We start from the raw sequence: 19,819 nt of genomic DNA, 5'->3' as shown, positions 1-19,819 counted from the left end.
AGCTAGTCATTGAAATTGATGTTCTGTATTATGCATATCGGACATTCAATCCATGTTTTAGATTGCAGAGCGTATTCACCTCACGACAGTACTGGTAGGTAGTTTTATGACAATTACTTTAACCATGTATTAAATAAAACCTAGTTGACTCTTACTTTAGAACCCTCATCTTGATGTAAAAGCTGGTTCAAACACACTGTGGCTCTCACACAACCCCAGCTGCACGCCTGACAGCACGTGATCAGGACAGAGACCCAGCACCGTCTTGAACCAAATCAGAGTTGCAAGTGCAAGCTCTTTAGTTCTCCTCCTTCAAGAAAACTGGATGAAGGACGGGGACAGGACAGTGACTTGGGTGCCGCGCCCACCGCAGGATGCTTGTCTGTGACGAGGGAATCATTTCTGGAACATGCACTTTCACGGGACACAGACACGGGGAGTCTCGGCAAGCCCAGACCACTGCCAGTACCTTCCTGGTGCTGAAGGCCAGGCCGACGTGGCTGTGCTGGACCCAAGGGCCTCTGGGCGCCTCGTGTCTTCTCGGCGCCTGTTTTCGCCTCTCGGCTTTCTTCTAACTTCACCACAGCCAGCAATCTCCTCTTAACCACTAAACCGTCTTCTGTAGCCCAAGCAGCTGTTCTTCCAGCAAGTCCTCCGTGAACCCCCTCCTTTGGGTTTGAGGTTCTCATGCTCCGACGCTCCATTCCGAGCCACAGAAGTGCTTCCCTGGTCCTCTTCTGCTTAAGTGTTATTGTGCTTCCCTGAGCCATGAAGTCCTCGTCTTGGCTCCTATGGGCCTGACAGGGCGGGGCCCCCAACAAGAGGCGAATCAGCGGGACCCCTGGTAATGCTTTCCAACAACGATCAGACAAACACAAGGTAAACCGGGATTTAAGCACTGGGTTGGCCCAAAAGTTCCGAACAAACTTTTTGGCCAACCCAGTATTTATTGTGAGGGTTATAACTAGACATATAAAAAGTTACACAGCTAATGAAAATGCTGAAATGAAGATGCTTAGGGAAAAAACGTCAACTAACTTACATCTCGTATTAAAGACACACTCTTTATTGGCTGAAGGCTCTGCATCAGATATTTAAAATAACACAAACACTCAGGATTGCAGTTTTGTAATTTAGTTCTCAGCCGTGGCAGATACAATGGTTAACATGCTTAGGACAGACGACAGTCCGTATATTTCTTAATAAGCTTATCCAGCACATCTGTACAAGGTGAAACGTTCCCTTCTAGTTGCCACGCCCCATCCCCCAACAGCAACAAATGCACAAACACAACAGGGACTCACTTCAAACGATGGACACTGCACATGGCCATGATGGACCGCAGAGCTCCCCGTATTAATACAGACCTTAATGCCAGTGTTGAAAAGGGGATTCTGTGACATCCCTGGAAAAATCTAAAACCCTGACTCAGTTTTCTGAAGCAAACGGTGTGACAAAGTCAGGTCAGGGAAGCTGACTCTGAAGGAGGTCGCGGCAGCCTGACCTGCTCTGGTAACGGTGTAAGCGGCAGCTCCCACGCCTGGTGACACAGATGCCACCAGAGCAGACCCCCCGCGGCCACCAAGCAGGCCACTCGAGGGGCCAGAAGTGGCGCGGAAGGTGCCAGAGGGACAGTGCGGACGAGGCGCCTGGGCCCACCGTTCCCCACGCGTGCAAGGGGGTCCTGGGGCAGGAGGCATGATGCCGCAAGGCTCACGTCAGGTTCAGGGCGAGTCACACAAAAGAGGCTCAATGTCACGAGCGCTGTGAACATAGAAACCGGCAGCAGTTAACTCACGGATGGAGGGCCACAGAAAGCACAGCCCAAATGTCACACCTTTTTATTCAGACCACACGTTTTTCTAAAAGTCTACTTGAATCGGGAGCCATCTGTATGAAATAAAGGTTTTAAGCACAGCTGCACAATTTAGGACAGCTGAAGCTCCAGATGCTCGCATGTAACTTCCCGATGAATCTCTCGTCGCCGCCCCAGGTGCCCTGGAAGCTGCAGGAGGCCCCGGAAGATGCTTCGGTGTAGGCCTGAGCCGCCCCGTCTTCCGCAGCCTTCACCATGCAGCATGCAGCTACGAGAGAAAACGCTGTGTTTTAAAAAGGCATTTGAAAGTCATATGGGGCCTAACGTAATAAAAGCGACAAAGCAAATGCTGCTTGGACGTTTTATATCAGGTCATTTTGGTTGAAATATAACACATACCAACATCTTCCTAAGCTACCAATTCAAGGGAATGGAAAGAGAGAGAGATCGCAAGCCTAACCGGAGCTTTCCGCCCAGATATACCTGTGGGTGTTCGGGGGAGCGCGTCATCTGGAAGGCACCTGCGTCTTCACGGCAGGTGGAGGGGCGGCCTGGAAGCAGGCGAGCTGCAGGTGCACGCCGCTCCTGACCCGGCTCAGCAGCAACTCCAGCAGCCTGTGGGGAGAGGCGCTGACAGCCACGGGCGGGTGGCGGGCGGGACCCAGACACGCTCGCCCGGTCCGGTCCGGTCCCCCACACGCCCTGCCCCACGGTGCCTCCCTGGGCCAGGAAAGTCACTCATCTGTGGATTCTGGACTCAATGACAGAAATAAGCCGACCAAAGAAGCTAGCTGCAAGGACATACACGTGCAGACGTCTTCACCTTACACATAAAATCGCCCTCTGTCCCCTTCCCCTAGATTAGTTAGATGCTCCCCCAAACAGACTGATGTTTGGGTATTTGAGCCTCTAATTTTAAACACTTCACATACACTGAAATGTACTCTTTTTGGCATCAGCTCTGTGCCCGTTGCTAAACGCACCGCAGCAGCCTCAAGACCCCCGCCGTCGGGACAGAGCAGTCCCGTCACCTCCAAATCCTCCTGTGCTGCCCGCCTGTCGTCACCTTTGCCCTCACCCCACCCCGTGGCAACTACTGGTCTCTTTTCTGTTGCTCTTATTTTGCATTTCTGCCTTTTGCAAACACTGGAGAAGGGGACTGAAGGGGTGAATGCAGCACAGGAACACCCAGGGTCAGTCCCAACCCCAGCAATAACCTGCCTGGTCCCTGTGCTGGCCAGACAGAGCCGCATCATTCTGGGGCCACAAGGGACCTTACAGCTCATCTGGCTCAGAGGAAGCAGCCAAGAAACGAGCTTACTGGGGTCAAGAGACTACTTCCTGGTTTCACGGCGCTCCCCGCAGATCTGAAACAGCCCCCGTCCTGGCCTTCACTGTGGTGTCTGCTGCTCCTGACTCCCTCAAAAGCACTGGTCTTTTGAGCCTAGCGAGCACTAGCTGCACATGTTAACGATACGTGGCTGCTTCAATCTTTCATGATGTTCATGCTAGAGGAATGGACAGCATTTGAACCACGCAGTCAGCGAGAGGAGCAGGAGACTAGGAAGGTCTCTGCCGCCCGTCCTCCCAGCCCCGTCCACACCCTACAGGCTCCCTCTGCCCTCTGAGTGTCCACAACATCCTCTGTGCTGCCCCAGGCCACACCGAGGGTGTCACGCAGTCAGGGCTCCGTAACTGTCTGCCTTGTCAGCCAGTTGCAAGGGTGGGCGGACCTCGGCCGGGCTGGGGAAGGGGCCCAGGCCGGCGGTGTTTCCGCTGTCTCAGGTGAGGGGAGCCCGGGCACTCGTGACCTTTGCCTGGCCTAGACTTTGTCTCGGGTCAGAATTTCCTGTTACGTGAGTAGCAAAGTTTGAGGTCAGGCTGAGACCATTAATACAATATTAGCGAAACGTATATAACTTTATTATGTCATGTCTACAAATTTAGTCTTAACACTTCATATTATAGAGCACAAAATGTACACTGCTGACCTACTGGAAGGAAAAATCATTGAGTCCTGCATTTTACTATGCTGTCCTCTCTTTTACGGTTCTCGAAGTATTTTCTTAAAAATTTCAGATAAGAATATAGTTTACTGAGTGAGTCAAAATAAACTTTCTTATGGACGTTTAAGGGACTGGTACGGTCACTTAAAACAGTAAAAGAACCAATTTCTGAATCGTCATGAAACCCAGGTTTTACCTCCTTCTGCCGCGTGGGAGACAAGCTAACAACGCATACCTGAGGGCCACCGAGTACCACCTTCCTCAAGGCCAAGTCTCCACCTGAAGAGGAGGAGTTTAGGTCCCTGAGACCAGCACCCAGACTTACTTTCTGTCCGCTCCGCTCGAGAGCTGCGGTAGGGCTTCCAGAGCCTGCTTGAAACTGGATCTGGAACACAGACAGCATCCCAGGCAGGGACACGCCGGCCCCACCAGGAAGAGGAACATCAGAAAAAGCGCATCTTACATACAGAGAAACATACAGCCCAGTAGAAGCAGGGGGAAAAGTGAAAGTGAAAGTGAGGGTTTGTAGGAGCTGGGCCAGAAGAATTCAACCAGCAAATAAAACACAACTTGAAAAGCAAAGGAGAAGCTGATTTTTACACAAGGGTGCTACTCACCGTGGTAGGTGAGAGCTTCGTGTGGAGTCATTAACTTTAAGGAGGTCTTTACTTTCAAAACAAAGCTGAAGTACACAGATGAAACAGCTGGTAAGGGAGGAAGAGGGCTAAGTAGAAACAGGGATGATCTTGTGCAACAGTATACAAAGGGGGTACTTCTAGAATTGACCTGTGCAGGGCCTGATTTCCAGCCAACCTCTTATAATAACAACATGTCTTAAGAGGATTTAGCTGTTATCATATTTAAAATTTGTACGATAATGGAGAGGGGCGTGTGTGTGTGTGTGTGTGTGTGTGTGTGTGTGTATGTGTAATTCAACATCATTTCATTTCATGAAATACGGAAAAGGGAGTGGATTTAAAAACCACCAATTTGGTATGTTTAACTTTTTAAAGTAGAAAGTACCAGAAAAGTTACTAAATCAAATGAAAAGCATTTCAGGGGAGATTATTTGGTAATAACTTGTATTGTTCACTAAGGAACAGTTCTCATCTCTTTTTGTTTTATGACTATTGACTAAAGTAAAGAAATAAATGTAATTATTTTGACTTCAAAGTGGCCTTTGATTTTTTTCTTTTTGTAAAAACGTCTGCATCAGTGGACCAGGAAATAAACTTCTGAGCAATGTTTCTCAAACTAGGGGCAGGTATCAGAGCAACACACAGAGAGACAGCAAAGTACCAACAGGGCCCCAGAAATTGGCAGGGTGCCCAGCTGTTCCTGGTGGGTCAGGTATGGGGGGATGGGGACAGGTCACAACTTGTGGGCACTCAGTCCTCTTCCCTGACGTGGAGAGAAGTCTCTACCGCCGCCTCCACTGTCACCTGATTTCCTGTAAACCTCTTCTCATTCGATGAAGAGCAATGTGAGGCCACTGCTCTCTATTTTTACATCACGACCAAGAAGAAGAGGATGAAGGTGACCCCACCAAGAGTTTACTGGGTGGTTTGACATAGTTTCTCATTTAATTCCCCCAAAACTTTGCCTAGAAAGTATTATTATCTTCCTGTCACAGATGAGGAAGCTGGGCTACGAAAGGTCAAGTCAGTGGGAAAGAACACACAGGTCTGTCCTCATGCAGAGCACCTCACCCATGGGTCCTGGGCGGGTGCTTTCTGGTGTCTATCACTCAGCACTTGCGCAGAGCAGCAGTGGTGGGAACGAACCAGAAAGGCTCCCGGTCAGCCGCCAGAACAGAAGTAAGAGGCTAATAACCTCATGTGTTAGGAAAAAATGGAAAAGTTTTCAGCTGTAGCAATGACAGTCAGGATGACGGCACGAGCACACCGTCTAAAGCTGGAAACGAACGGTAAGTACATCGCACATTGTGTTTAAGCAGTTCCCCTGTGGACCCAACACTTCCCAGGCAATACTGCCAATGGGGTAAACAATCTTCTGTAGGTAGTGCTGTTTCAGTTCACCTACTGTTGTTTCAATGATAGGAAATCCTGACTTTCATTCAAAACAGCTAAGAATTATCACCAAATTTCCACTACAAAATTCTGCAGAGAAACCACAAGGTCTTCCTCTTATGCTGATACTCATGATGCTTGAACTGTCCTTCAGAGTCTGTGATGAATAGACTGACTCAATTCTTATTTTCTCCTTTTCAAAAGAAGTATGCAATGCTCTGCTACACCGCTTATGAGACTAAGACTTACCTCAGTGAATGAGAAACATGAAATTACATTAAACCTTTTTTCCTTCTGTGCTACAAAGGAGCAGTCTCTGGAATCCTTGGCTCACTGTAGGTTTGTGCTTTTAACAAAACAACTGATCGCACATGAACTATGAGACCACAGTCACAAGCGCTCGCTGTGATCAGTCACCTTCACCTGGGACCTCACGCCTGTACGACGAGCTTTACTACAGGGGCTTTCGGAGCACTCACAGCACGGCCACGGAGCATCTCACCTGCTCTCTGGCGTCAGGTGAGCAGCCACGGTGTCCCTCAGGGTGCAGATTTCAAGCCTTGCCTGGAGGTGAGAAAGGGACAGGTGACCATGGGAACTATGTTGTCTGTCAAACAGAAACAACGCGAGGGTCGGCCCCCAGCCTGCTCCATGCAGGGCAGACCCCCGTGGCCACAGTGGCAGCTCGTTACGAGTGAGCAGACCTTCTAAATCAGCCCAAAGAAACCGGCCACAACAAAGTTCCCTTTCACTGAAAACTGTCTGAGAGTCAAGTCTGACTGTGTGGAGGCAGGTGTCCTGCTCTGAAAGGTAGGGACTGTGCCAGGGCCGTCCAGCCACCAGATGTCACCCTCCAACCAGTGCCTCCCCTGGTCTCCCTGGGGAGACCAGGACTGTCCTGTCCTGAGACTGACAGGAGGTGGAAGGACGCGGGCTGCCACACTGCCTCCTGCCCTGCCCTTCCAGGCTCCACGATGCTAACCTCAGAGCTAAGCTCTGCAGACTCAGTGCAGCGCTATGAAAGTCACAGCTGGCTTTTCTCTTTCTTTTTTCTTTTTAAAAACAAAACTTGACAAGTTGATCCTAGACACAACAATATGGAAATGGAATAGCACAGTTGGAGAAACTCAGACCTTCTCATTTCAAAACTTACTGCAAAGCTACCATAATCCAAACAGTGTGGCACTGGCACACGGACAGACATGTAGATCAACAGGAACATGGCTGCGTGCCCAGAAACAAACCCTTACATTTACGATCAGCTGACTTTCAACAAGGTGCCGAGACCATTTGGTGGGAGAGGTGGTCTCTCCAACACATGGTGCTAGGGACAGCTGGATAACTGGACGTCCACACTCAAAAGGACAGAAGGTGGGTCCCTTCCTTAAAAACTGACTCAGAATGGATCACAGACCTAAATGTAAGTGAAAAAACTATAAAACCCTTAGAAGAAAACAGGAGTAAACCTCTGTGACATTAGGCCAGGCCTGCCTTCTTAGGAATGACAATAGAAGTACAAGTGACAAAAGAAAAATTAGATAATTTGGGCTTCATCAAAATCAAAACATTCTGTGCTACAAAGGACACCATCACAAAAGTGACGACCCCACAGAATGAGATACTGTTTCACACACACGGGGATGGCTACGACCAACCAGACAGTCACACGTGCCGACGAGGATGTGGAGAATTTGGAAACCTCATACACTGCTGGTAGGAAAGCACATGGTATAGCTACTTGGAAAACAGTCTGGCAGCTCATCAAAAGACTAAACACAGAGTAGCCACATAACCTAGCGATTCCAGTCCCGGGGGTATCCCCAAGAGAAATGAGAACATGTGTCCACAGAAAACTTGTACACAATCGTTCACAGAACCTTTCTTTGTATCAGCCAAAAAGTGCAAACCCAAATGTCCATCAAATGATGAGTGAACAAATAAAATGTGGCATATCTATACAATGGGACGCTATTCAGCCACAACAAGGCATGACACAGGCTGCAATAGGGACGAACCTTGCAAGCATTACGCTCAGTGAAAGAAGCCCGTCACAAAAAGCCATATTCTATGATCCCACTTTTATGAAATTTTCAGAAGAGGCAAACCAGAGAAAGAAAGCAGACAGGTGCTTGTCAGTGGCTGGGGTGGGGGCTGGGAGGGACGTGGACGGTGACCGCTAACGGGGCTGGGGTTTCTCTCTGGGGTGATGCAGCGTTCCACAGTGGATTGTGGTGACGGACTGCACAACTCTGTGAACACAGCAGAAGAAAATCCACTGAACTGTATTCTTTTTATCTTGCAGACGCACTGTACGGCATATGAATTTCATCTGCGTAAGACTTTTAAGAAAAAACAAGCTAACCTAACGCTTCTACCTCTTGGCAAGGGTGGAGAGGGTGTGCTCTGCACACAGCTTGCTGCCCTCGGAGCCCTAGGGCCCCCAGCGAGGACACCCTCCTTCACCTCAGGTACCGCAGTGTGCGTGCTGCCCAGGAGACTGTTTTAAAGACACAGCCCTCACCTCTAGGCGTGCACAAAACACAAACAACAATGAAAGACATGGCTAGTTTTTAAATTAACCAATCAAGATAAAAGCTGACTTACATAAGACACAGTACATTCAGTGAAATGTTCAGTTTGGAAAGCAATTGTTTGGTTTCATTTTTCAGGGGTTTAGAAGCCTGAAACAGTTTGTAATGACAAAGCGTAGATATGACAATTTGTCTCTCTTGTTTGCATTCTAGTGTATATAAAAACGAACCTACAAGGAAAACATCAAAGAGAAAAAACAAGGTAGAACTTTCGGCTGAATATTTTAGGAGAAGGATTAAATCACTGTAAAACTAGTATCTGCTAGAAATTTTATTCAAACAAAGTGATAAGGAATTAACCTATGAATTATGCCAATTGTAAAAGCTGTGATTATTTATACAAAATACATGGACCGTTTGCCAGAAAACGCCCCTGCCGGCGGCTCTCGGGAAGGTCTGAGGCTGATGGCCAGGCCAACCCTTCACGCGGGCCTCGCAGAGCCATCTGATCAGGAGGAGGTCACACACAGGCATCCCGAACGGCAGTGGCCAACGTTTCACAACACAACTGACGCCAGTCTCCAGGAGGCACAGAGCTCAGGAGGCCGGGCTGCCAGCCGGTTCCGATGTCTCTTTCTGCCCCTTCCTGCTGACCCTCCTGCGAGAGGAACTCAGTCATCAGCTAAATGGGCTGCAGAAAAAATCTGCAGGGAGGGGAGCTTTTTGTTGTAATTCCAGGACCGCCTAGGCCCAAAGCAGCTACTGCAACTTCCTTTCAATTCATCTTCACATACACAAGTCCTGTTACTGATCTCCTCCTGCACAACTATTAGAACAGCCATGATCATGGAAATATTATGAAGTTTCTGTGATGGATTTTCCCCTCGCCAGCTTGCCAGGTCAATACACATGCTCAATCCCTTTCACCCTGCGTTTCTGTGTGAACTTTTTCAAGTGCAGAGACTCTGGGAGAACTTTACGGCGAGCACCTGTGCAGCACAGACTCCGCCGCCAATGTTCTCCACAGCACACGCATCTGCCACAGGCGTCACTGCCTGGAGTAGGCTGTTGCAACTTTTTTGATTCTTTGAGTTAAAACTTACACACTGCACAATGGACAAATCTTCGAGTGCACATCTGGTGAGTTCGGGCTGCTGCACACACTGTGTGCGGGAACCATCCCGAGGTGTAGGACCACCGCCTGCAGAGCCCCCTCAGCTCCCCAACTGGTGTCAACCACCCAGGGGACAGCATCGTCCTGGGGTTTTCTCCACGAAAATGATATCCATCCAGTACAAGGCCCCCTTCACGCGGCTTCCCTGACGCTGAACGGTAATTGTTTTATGGATCCACCATTTGTTTGTTTACCCTACTGATGGACACCTGGGCTGTTTCCAGTGTTTGGATGGATAAGTGTATACTTAGTTTTCAAAGAAACTGCAAGAACTTTTCCCGAAGCAGCGGTACTATTTCACACTCCTGCCAACGCGTGAGAACTCGCTTCTCTACAGTCTTGCCAAAACTGGGTGCTTTCAGTCTTTAATTTTCTTCTTCCTGCTGGATGGGAACTCACTGTTGTGTCAGTTTTCACGTCTCAAATAACTAACGATGTGGACCATCCTTCACCTGCTGATTGGACGTGGAATCACATGTCCCAGGGTCCCTAGAGCTCTGTTTACTTTTTCTCAATTCTTCTTCTCTCTCTTCTTCATATTGGATAACTGATGTTTGGTCTATACATTCACTGATTGTTTTTCTTTTGTCCTCTCCATCCTGCTGTTATTACCATCAAGTATATTTTAAAATATTAATGTATTATACTTTTCTACTCCAGAATTTCTACTTAGTTCCTATTTTAGGGCTCCCATTTTTCTGCTGAGATTCCCTGTCTGTTCATTCATTAGGAGCATAGTCTCCTTTACATCACTGAACACAGCTGCTTTAAAATCCTTGTCTGATTTCTAACAACTGGGTCATCTCAGGGCTGGTCTCAGCTGATTGTCTTTTCTATTGAGAATGGGTCATGTTTTCCTGTTTTGTTCTGCTTGTGCATTTCAACTAAATTTGGATTGTATCCTGGACATTGTGAATGTTATCTTGAGAAGACTCTGGGTTCTAGAATATGCTTCTGAAGAGCTGATTTTTGTTTATTTTAACAAGCAATAAATGTATCTGGACTCAGACTGAAAACCCTCGGCTCTGGGGCAGCTTTTCAGTTCTTACTTCGGTTCTTGCCTTATGTGGGCTGCAGTGGAGTTTGACCAGGCGTGTGGTTTAGGGGCCAACCAGAGACCCAGGCAGTGTATACACAGAACTTACGGCTCCTGCTTTCTGCTCCCTGGGATACCTCCCTTGCTTTCCTGTAGTTGTGGCTGCCCTGAAGCCTATTCTTCTAAACTGAAAAGACAACAGGTTTTATGTAGTTTTAGTTTCCCCTGGGCCTGCATTCAGGCCAAAATCCATAAAAAGTGAGGAATTCACCCAAGTGCCATTTCTTCCAGAATCAGCCACTCATGTTCACTCTCTAGAGTCTTCAGGTTTTTGTTTTTACATTTTTTATTTTTATATATTATTCAGGATTAGAGTTGTTATCTGCAGGGGCTTGGCCTGATAGGAGGTCCTCAGGCATTACTAGATGCAAAACTTCTGGTACTTTAAGAAGATACCCTCACAATGCCCTTGGGCATGAGGGCGTACAGGGGGGCTCACACCCCCACAGGCCTGCACACCCTGGTTCCTACTGATCTGGCTACAGGCAAACCAAGGCTCATCTGACTTACAGAAGTTACGTTTGCTATTGTAATTACGTAGTTTAAGTAAATACAACATAAACCAATGGAATATGAGTAGAAAAACAGTTATTTGTTGTTTCTATGCAAACTGCATTTGAATGCTCTGGAAAGACTATTTACAAGAAGTTTCTAAAAATTTCCTGTTAAATTGAACGTGGTGAAGACAACTGTAAAACAGAAAAACTCACAGAACTTCAGAAGGAATCTGCATTCAGATAGTTTCACAAGAGTCACTGTACTCTAAAGGGACAGGAACTCTGGACCTTTCGACGTCATGGATATGGCTCACACAGGAGACCATGTAGCTCTCCAACCAGCAGATCCACAGAAAAATACGAAGCCTGTCTGGACCTCCTGAGGCTGATGACTGAAAACACATCTCTGTGTTTTCAAACAACTAAGTTAAACACAGAACTGAGCGGCTGTTGTACCTGCAATGCTCCGTTTTTGCTGAAGGATGAGACGCACTGCATCAGCCTACTCAGCTCTTCAGAAACTGCTTCCACCACCCTAGACAGCACCCGAGGCACCAGGTCTTTGGAAATAGTGAACACCTGATAGAACGTTGAAAATAAGAAGAAATGATGCATTATGAGGACTTGCCTTGACCAGAACTTGTTAAAAACAAAGGGATGCACGTAGCAAAACACCCCCCAGGTCTCCTAAGCTGTATTTCTGCAGAATCAGAATTGACGAAGGAAAGGCAGACACGGGCTTGCACACAAGCTGTATTCACTGATTCGTTACAAAAAACATTCCTCTTAAAAAATATTGGCAAATGTAGTTTTGAAAGGTATTGTTGATGGGGACAAACTGAAATAGTTTTAAAGATTTCTTCCTCCTCTACCCTTTTCACAAGAAGAAATACGATTTCTAAAGAGGAAATTACAGAAATAAAAACATACTGGGTCAGACTCTCCTTGGGTCAAAACAAATGCTACTTCATACTGGATACGTTATTCTGTATTGGCCAACAGAGTTCCCGATTTTACTCTTTGCTGAATTAAATATATATTTCCTTTCATTTGACAAAAACATTGTTTTCAAGCTTTGAATTTTGATATTTGCAAACTAACAGTTTGGACATTTGGAGAAACATATTACTATCCTGATTTCTAAGTTAGACTAAATCGTATTTTCTTTTTAGCTTTTCCTTTTTTCAGATTCAATCACTAGTATTAAACCTTTGGGTCAACCCAAACATAACCTGAGTACTGAAGAAAATTTGGGGCAAGTTAAGATCATGTGGGAATAGTAAATGTTAAGTACAAAATTCTGTTTTCAGCCACTGGGATATATTAAAGAGGGCCTTGAAAAGCCTAATACAAACAACGTCATGGTTATCGACCGACAGTGGACGTTAATCAAAGTTGCCTCAGTGGGAATCACCATCATCACTAAAATGCCCACATATTCTGCAGCTCCTCTGATTACCACCTGCCCACCTACGACTGAAATGTCTCCACTGCCTGATGATTTAATGTTACACTCTAACTTTATCGGAAGCTAACCTAACAAAAAAGCGCTTTTATATGTCTTTGATAAAATCAGGGTTGAAAGTATATCACTCTTCATAAAAAGATGTACATGGCAAATTCCTGCCTGAGTCAGATCACATAAAAACTTTACTTTATGGAGAAACATGTATGCTCTGCCTCACTAGGAAATGAAAATTACAAGACACCCCACTCCGCTTTCTGCTCTGGCTGCTTCAGACTCAGAGCCAGGTGGAGGCTGCAATCTGTGTCCTTTGCTCGCTCTTCTGTTTCAGCCTTAATGATCCACATTTCTCCAGTTCACCTTGGTAACCCAGGCAGCACGTGTGCATGTGGAGGGTGACGTAAACCTGACACCCCCCGATGCACCTGCACCAGACGCAGATACTCAGAAGGTTCTCGAGCAGCGGTCAACTGCGCCTGAAATCTTCTACTGAGAACTTCTTTGCTGGGCCCATTTCATCTGGTGGACAACAGTTCACTGGCCACAGCCAACCTGGAAGTCCACGACTGCGGAATTACGAAGGCAGTCACAGCAGGGACAACGGCGGGACACTAAGCACAAAGTGCCACGGGAGGGCAGGCTGGGTGTGACCAGCAGCACCAACGTCCAGGGGCACCTCTGTGAGATGCTGAGGGGAGGCCACCACCTAACTTCTTCCCAACACGCCCCACAGCTGCGAGAGTAAGATGTCAGCGCTCATTTGTACACTGGTTAAAAACGGGGCAAGGAATTTTCCAAGTTAGGGAAAGACATCCTTTCAATTTCTCTTCTCTTTACCTTTCAAATATTCATGAGTTTAGTTTTAATTATGAGAAAAGAACATACCCAATTTCAGAAAAAGACTCTCTCACAGTTAAAACACACATGTGCGTGCGCTGAAACCAGAGTTGTATTTTATTTACACCAAAAATACATTCTGAAGGGAAAAAGACCTCCATAAAACCCATTGAACTGGCCTCTTCTTTCCTCCAGTTACCCACGTCCCTTAGGAATAGCTAAGGACGGCTTACCTCTGCATGCACAGCAATTATATTCACCAATGCTTCTTTTAAGTAGTTTCTGACACCTGAAATCAGATGGGGGAGGGAAAGGCATTTAGTGGAGACACCAGTGTGGGTGCTGCTGTGGCTGCCCCTGCCCCGCACCTTCCAGGAGAGACAGAGGGGCAGCACTGGCCCAGGGCGCCTGAGAGCCAAATGGCCCGAGGGCTACGTTCGGTCAAGTTATTTTAAAAAAAGGTTAAATTAATTAGGAGTTTTCTTTCATTGTTTTTCCATTTCTGTCATTGTTCTGTTCTCTGTAATTGCTGATCCGCCTGTCAAAAGTGAAATTTAAAACTGCCCTTCAGTTTCTTCATACACACATTCTTCATATGTACACACACACACACACACACACACACACACACACACACACAACCACCCCCGCCAGACAAAACCCAGAGGACAGAAGGAGGATATTTACCAAAGTTTATGAAACATATGCTAAACATCTACTATAGCATCTTACTTCCAAATAAAAGTCGAATTATTATGCAGAATGACTATTTTGATCTTAAAAGAATTAGTTCTGGGTGAAACTTCTGAAAAAGACACACTCCAACCTGATTCTGTAAAGCAAGTTAGAGACTGGACAAACCCATGACTTCAGGATGGCATGGCTGCCCTCCAGGGCAGGCACACACGAGAGGGCAGAGCGCAGTCTGCAGGCAGCGGGCATGGGTTCAGTCCAGCCTCCTCTCTACAAGCAGTGACCTGTGGCAGGAAGACAGGGACCCAGCTTCGCCTTCTATCGACAAGAGTGTGAGAACGCACCCGTGTGGGGCTGCAGTGAGGGGGTCCTGGCATTCACATGGCTCCTTAAGAGCTCCTTCGCTATTTTGCAAGAAAAAAAATATAAAAACAAAATGCTGCTTTATTGTAACTCTAAAACAATGGCTTTCACTTGGAGTGGAATTAATATCTCAGGATTCCTTCTAGAATTAATTGCACAAACTGACAATTCCTTCTCTACAAAACAGAAAATTCTACTGTATTGCAAAATCATGATGATGTTGAGGAGGATCTTCTCCCATAATGTCGTCCAAGCTACTGATTATTCATGGAAGTTGAACTGCAATCACCTTGTTGACGTGGCATTTGCAGATTCTCAATACACAGCCAGCTTCTGGTTCTGCCATGTATCCTGGTGTGTAAGGAGGCACACGGCTTTTCTTCTGAGGAGCCAACCTCATAAATATTTCTTGGGGATATGGAGGTGCAGGCGTTTTTAATTCTATTTTGCTGACGGAGTAACTGAGAAAACTGGTTGAAGAATAATTAAATACAATCCAGAAACAGGTCGATTCTTCCTGAGAGAAAAGGACAGCTGCAGAGTAACAAGTCTTCATATCAGCGAAGGCGGAACACGTGACTTGTGCTGACGACCAGGAAAGCTTTCTGCCCGCAAGAGGAGGGCTGTCCCCCAGGGCCCCAGGCTGGGCGTGAGGCAGGCCACGAGCACGGGGCCCACAGGCCTCAGCCGCTGTGCTCGGGTCAACTCCGTGACCACTGGACTCAGGTCTCGAGTCTTTAAACTGCAACAGTGTGGAGGGCTGGCTCACGCATGTACAGAGAGAAAACGCGGTTACTAGAAGTTCGGCCCGACACTGGGCCAGTGAGGGTCTAAGCCAGAGGAGGGGCTCCCACGGCCTCTGTCTCCATGAAACCGGGGTCCTGTCAGTGCTGCTGGGACCAGCACCAGGAGTTGGGCCCAGCCACGTGCCTGGAACATGAGGGCAGCTGTGAGCTCCTCAGGTTCTTCAAGGGAACAGAGACGAGTGGGGCCAGAGAGCTGCCTGAGAAGCAGAAAATCGGACTTAGGACGAAGCAAGCTGAGGTCATGTGTGGGCGACCGCTCGCCCTGGGCCCGATGCCCACGCTGCCCCAGAGAAGGCGGCTCCTGGCAAGAGCACGGGTCTAGGCGCAGCCATTAAGCCCCCCAAGGAAGAGGTAAATCTAACTCACTAATCCAACTCCAAACACACAGCTGTGGAGGTAAGAATAAGAGTGCAGGCGCTTCTAAGAGTCAGGACCATGTTTGCGTTGAAAGAAAATTTGAAAAAGCAATCGAGCTTCCCGTTTTATGTGGCTACAGGGTAACACGCTGGGAGGAGCATAGCGCCTCAGCCTTGCACAAGTAAGAACACTTTATCTTTCCTGGAGACTTTCCTTTGATGAATAGAAAGAATGAAATAATTACCCTCCTCCCAAATAACTCTTTCAAGGAGTAACACTGGAGGGACTTCCCTGGTGGTGCAGTGGTTAAGACTCTGTGCTCCCAATGCAGGGGTCCCGCGTTCGATCCCTGGTCAGGGAACTAGATCCCACATGCATGCCACAACTAAGGAACCTGCAAGCCACAACTAAGGAGCCCGCCTGCCGCAACTAAGACTCGGTGCAAATAAATAAATATTAGGGAAAAAAAAGGGGGGTAACGGAAACAGAGAAGGGAAAAGCTGTGGTCCTGGGATGAGAGGACATACAGCTGCTCCTGGACCATCACACGTCACATCAGGAGGGGGGGCAGGGGGCCCACAGTCCCATGAGGAGTGGGCAGGGGGCAGCAGCAGGTCTGAAAGAGCAGGCGGCCCCAGGGAGCTCGCGAGACATGATCGCAAACTCTGGAGCAACACACGTGCTGGTGTGGTAACAAGAAAAACTTAAAAACACAAAAATCAATCATTGACAGCCTCCCTCCAAACAGCTAATCGTTGTGCTGAAACTGGTTAGCGCTAAGGGAATGGATTCATTCACCCAGCGTGAATCTGCTGGTTCGACTACATGCCAGGCACACGTCGGAGGTGCTTGGGCACTGGGTCCTCCAGGCAGAATGTGCGTAAATCCCCAAAGTGCTAGTTCCCGAGTTTCACCCCAAGGTGCTGGGTGCTCATATTTGTGTCCAAGGGGCAGGGAGAAGTAATGCCAGGTGCCCACATGGAAGGGTTGTGTGCTGTAGAAACGATCGCTGTTCTCCGACGGACGCTAACCTGTGAACCATTTCCTTGCTGTCCCTGTTCTGTGACGTTCCTGAAAGGTGAGGGGTGGTGTGCGGGGGTGGGGAGGTGGAGGCCATCAGGGGCCCTGGGCTGGGGCCTAGACGCCTCGTGTCCAGGGACTGAGGTCTGAAGGCCACAAGCGTGCAACAGATGAGACCACTGAGGTCTTCTGAGGTTGGAATCGCAATTCCTCCCTCTAAGGAGAGACACAAGGCCAGGTCACCCTGCTCGTGGCCCTGCTCCCCAGGCCCTGCTCTGAACCTCACAGGGACCACACTGACGCTTTCAGGTGTGTTTCTAAAGCCTGAATGCAGATTTGCTCCTTGGGTTTAACTGCCTGTTGAGTTTCCTGCTTTGAAATGTTGCTCCAAATCCAACTGTAGGAGGATGTAGGCTCTTTCAAACCTGCAGCACAAGAGGCCTGGCACAGTGGAGGCACCAGAGGGCACCCCCGGCCTGGGGGAAGCTCCAAGAGGAGCTGCAGGCACATTTTGTCATCCGCGTGGCTGAGGCCTCAGGGGGCAGCCGGGGAAGCTGGGGATGCGTCCGCAGGGGCTGTGGTCAGACGCCCGGAGTGGGATCAGGAGAGGATTTTGGTTACAGTTTTCAAAGGCTCCACGACACTGACGAAGGGACCATCCTTAGTGAACTTCAGTGATACATGCTCTCTCTCTACTGCATTTATCTGTATGCTTTTACTATTACAACATTAATGGCTAATGACGACTTTCAAGTTCATCAAGGTGACAGAAGGGACACTCAGTGTAAAGTCAGAAGACTCGGGGTCTAAGTTCTGGCTCACCTGCATACAAATGGTGCGGCCGTAAATAAAAGTCAGTTCACCCTCTAGACAACTGCCTACTTTGCACAAGGCAGAGATGACAACATCTGCTTTGCTAACAAAGCTGTGATGAAAATGTGATGTGTGTTTATTCCCTTCTCCTTCAAACATCTGCTGGGCACGGCCAGTGGGGTGCACCCCCATGAGCCGAACAGGCGAGACCCTCCCTCCCCACTGAAGAGCACGCACGCACCCTGGGGTCAGGACTCCAGAGAAGCCTGCCTATTTCAGGTACCATTTCTTAAGACATAAACAAAAAGTCAGCTAGAAGCCATGACCACTAGAAAATATACACTGATTTCTCTTTCTGAAACACACCGTGCAGAATCTGGACAATGCATCTGGTCTCACCTTGAAGAAAACAAAAAATTGTTTCTTTCTGAAACAATTTTTCAGGATCCATTTGAAAAATACAACTTAAATAAAGAAGGTATAGCAGGACAGAATATTGCTGAGGCTAAATACATTTGTTTTTAAAATACGATTTTTCTAGCTGCGTCCTAAAGCAAAAGCTTGCTCCAAATAATACAACACTCAACACTTACTAAACGCTCACTGTGCCAGATACCTAGGAAGACGCTTGGCTTATTAGAACGTATGAACACTCGGCAAATGTGCTGGCTTCAGCTTCGGCTTCAACAGCAACGGGTCATAAATGCTGACTTGACGGGACTAGCTGGCAACGTGAGCATGTGCACAGGAAGAATAAAGCAAACGGACAAGAGCTACTTTACTGTGATGCAGTAGTTAAGTGTTTTTAGAAAGGTTCCTCCCGCACAGCTTCCCATGTTATTTAGACACAGAATGAGAGCAGCTTCTAAGTATTTACAATATTATCTCCTTGACGCTCTGAACGTGAAATTAGAATGTGTTATGATATTTGACCAAAAAGTGCCCCTAACCACGCAGCCTCAGTCCAGGCCGTCACTGAGCAGTTCACCCAGTGGCCCAGGTGGGAATTCTCCACGGAGAAGGCAGAGCCCAGACCTTCTGGGCAAGAGCCTCTGGGCCCCTCGCAGGGTGGGCTTCTCGTAAGGGGGCCTGGACCTCAGAACATCTTTGCCAGCAATGGTCTTGTTTTTCATAAAACTCTATTTGTCAGTTACTTGTTTTAATCAAATAGGGAGGACACTTAATTTTGGAATAACTAGTAAAGTTTTTATTGAGTGCCTATTAATATTACATGCCAGACTCTATTCCATGTGCTGGGGACACGGAGTGACCTCAAGAACAAACCCACAAAACACAAAGGCCCCCTCCTCACAGGGCTTACACACCACCGGGGACACACCCAGATTGGAAAACATGGCCACCTTCCACAGGAGACAGCCTCACCTCATCTCTGAAATAGCCCCCAAGAAGGCAAGTGGCTGAAACAAAACTGTCTGGCAGCAATAGAACAGAGGGCTTCTGTCTGATGAGAACCCTCAGCACTGTTTGTGGAGAAATGCTCCCCGACAGGTGGAAAGGAAGCAGCGCTCCTATGGCCAGTCCCAGCTACAGCCTGTAACAGGTGATGCACACGGGGGCACGGAATGACGTGGATTTAAACCCTGGCTGGAAAACCAGTTAATTCACTGAAACTTCAGGTTTTCCTTGAAGTATGGGAAAATGCTCATTCAATTAAAAAGTGTTACACAGGCAGATTTGAGTCTTCTTATAAGTTTGGCAAACCACTAGGCAGACCTCTCTAGAGAACGGCCACATTAAAGAACAGAACAGTGAACAATTTTGAATTGATCAAGCCTACATTCTTAATTTAATTTGAAAAAATTAATTGCTCGTAAGGAATTAAGATACAGAAGTGTAAGTTTCCTAATAACAAATACAAGTCCAATGAGCTTTCCCTTTATCCTTCTCCCTAGTTTGGTGTGTATTCTTCCAGATGTTTTCCAACGAATATAAATTTTTTCCCTAAAAAATGACATTACAGTACACACTCTTTTCTTGAAACTTACTTGCTTCCTTCCATGATGTACCACACACACTCTTCCATGCCAGTGTGCACACACTGACCTTACAGTTTTCAGTGGCTGCCTGGTATTGTACAGCACAGATCTGCCATAAGGTATTTATCTTCTTATTTATCTGACTTATTTGTTTTATTTTTCACTTTATTTATTCATAACTTACTCTCCTACTACTCGACAGTCCTGTTGCCTTTCAGTATTGACCGTCATAAATAACGACACAACCATATCAGACCTTGTATTCTCGTAGAATAACTGACTTAAGACACCTCGTAGAAGTGGAACTGCTGAGTCAAA

The 19,819-nt window shown here is 47.4% G+C and overlaps 1 protein-coding gene across 6 annotated transcripts in view; it reads right to left on the bottom strand.

Annotated features, from left to right (window-relative positions):
- Positions 1 to 1,045: 1,045 nt before the first annotated feature.
- Positions 1,046 to 19,819, bottom strand: part of EXOC2 (exocyst complex component 2) — a 156,271-nt gene continuing 137,497 nt past the window's right edge. For 4 of the 6 annotated variants that reach the window (XM_004281077.4, XM_033408013.2, XM_033408012.2 and 1 more), the window contains 6 exons: positions 13,686 to 13,741; positions 11,607 to 11,729; positions 6,355 to 6,416; positions 4,148 to 4,207; positions 2,300 to 2,431; positions 1,046 to 2,084 (listed from right to left, as the gene is read on the bottom strand). In XM_004281077.4, coding sequence (XP_004281125.1) covers positions 2,323 to 2,431; positions 4,148 to 4,207; positions 6,355 to 6,416; positions 11,607 to 11,729; positions 13,686 to 13,741 — 410 coding nt within the window. In that variant the 3' untranslated portion in view covers positions 1,046 to 2,084; positions 2,300 to 2,322. Of the gene's footprint in view, positions 2,085 to 2,299; positions 2,432 to 4,147; positions 6,417 to 11,606; positions 11,730 to 13,685; positions 13,742 to 19,819 lie in introns of those variants that run through there. The other 2 variants (XM_033408014.2, XR_007479480.1) reach the window with 2 other exon arrangements.

This window comes from Orcinus orca, chromosome 10, assembly GCF_937001465.1.
Source record: "Orcinus orca chromosome 10, mOrcOrc1.1, whole genome shotgun sequence".
Taxonomy (NCBI): Eukaryota; Metazoa; Chordata; class Mammalia; order Artiodactyla; family Delphinidae; genus Orcinus; species Orcinus orca.
The sequence above is the reverse complement of the archived record's forward strand: the minus strand, read 5'-3'. Positions and strand labels throughout refer to the sequence as shown.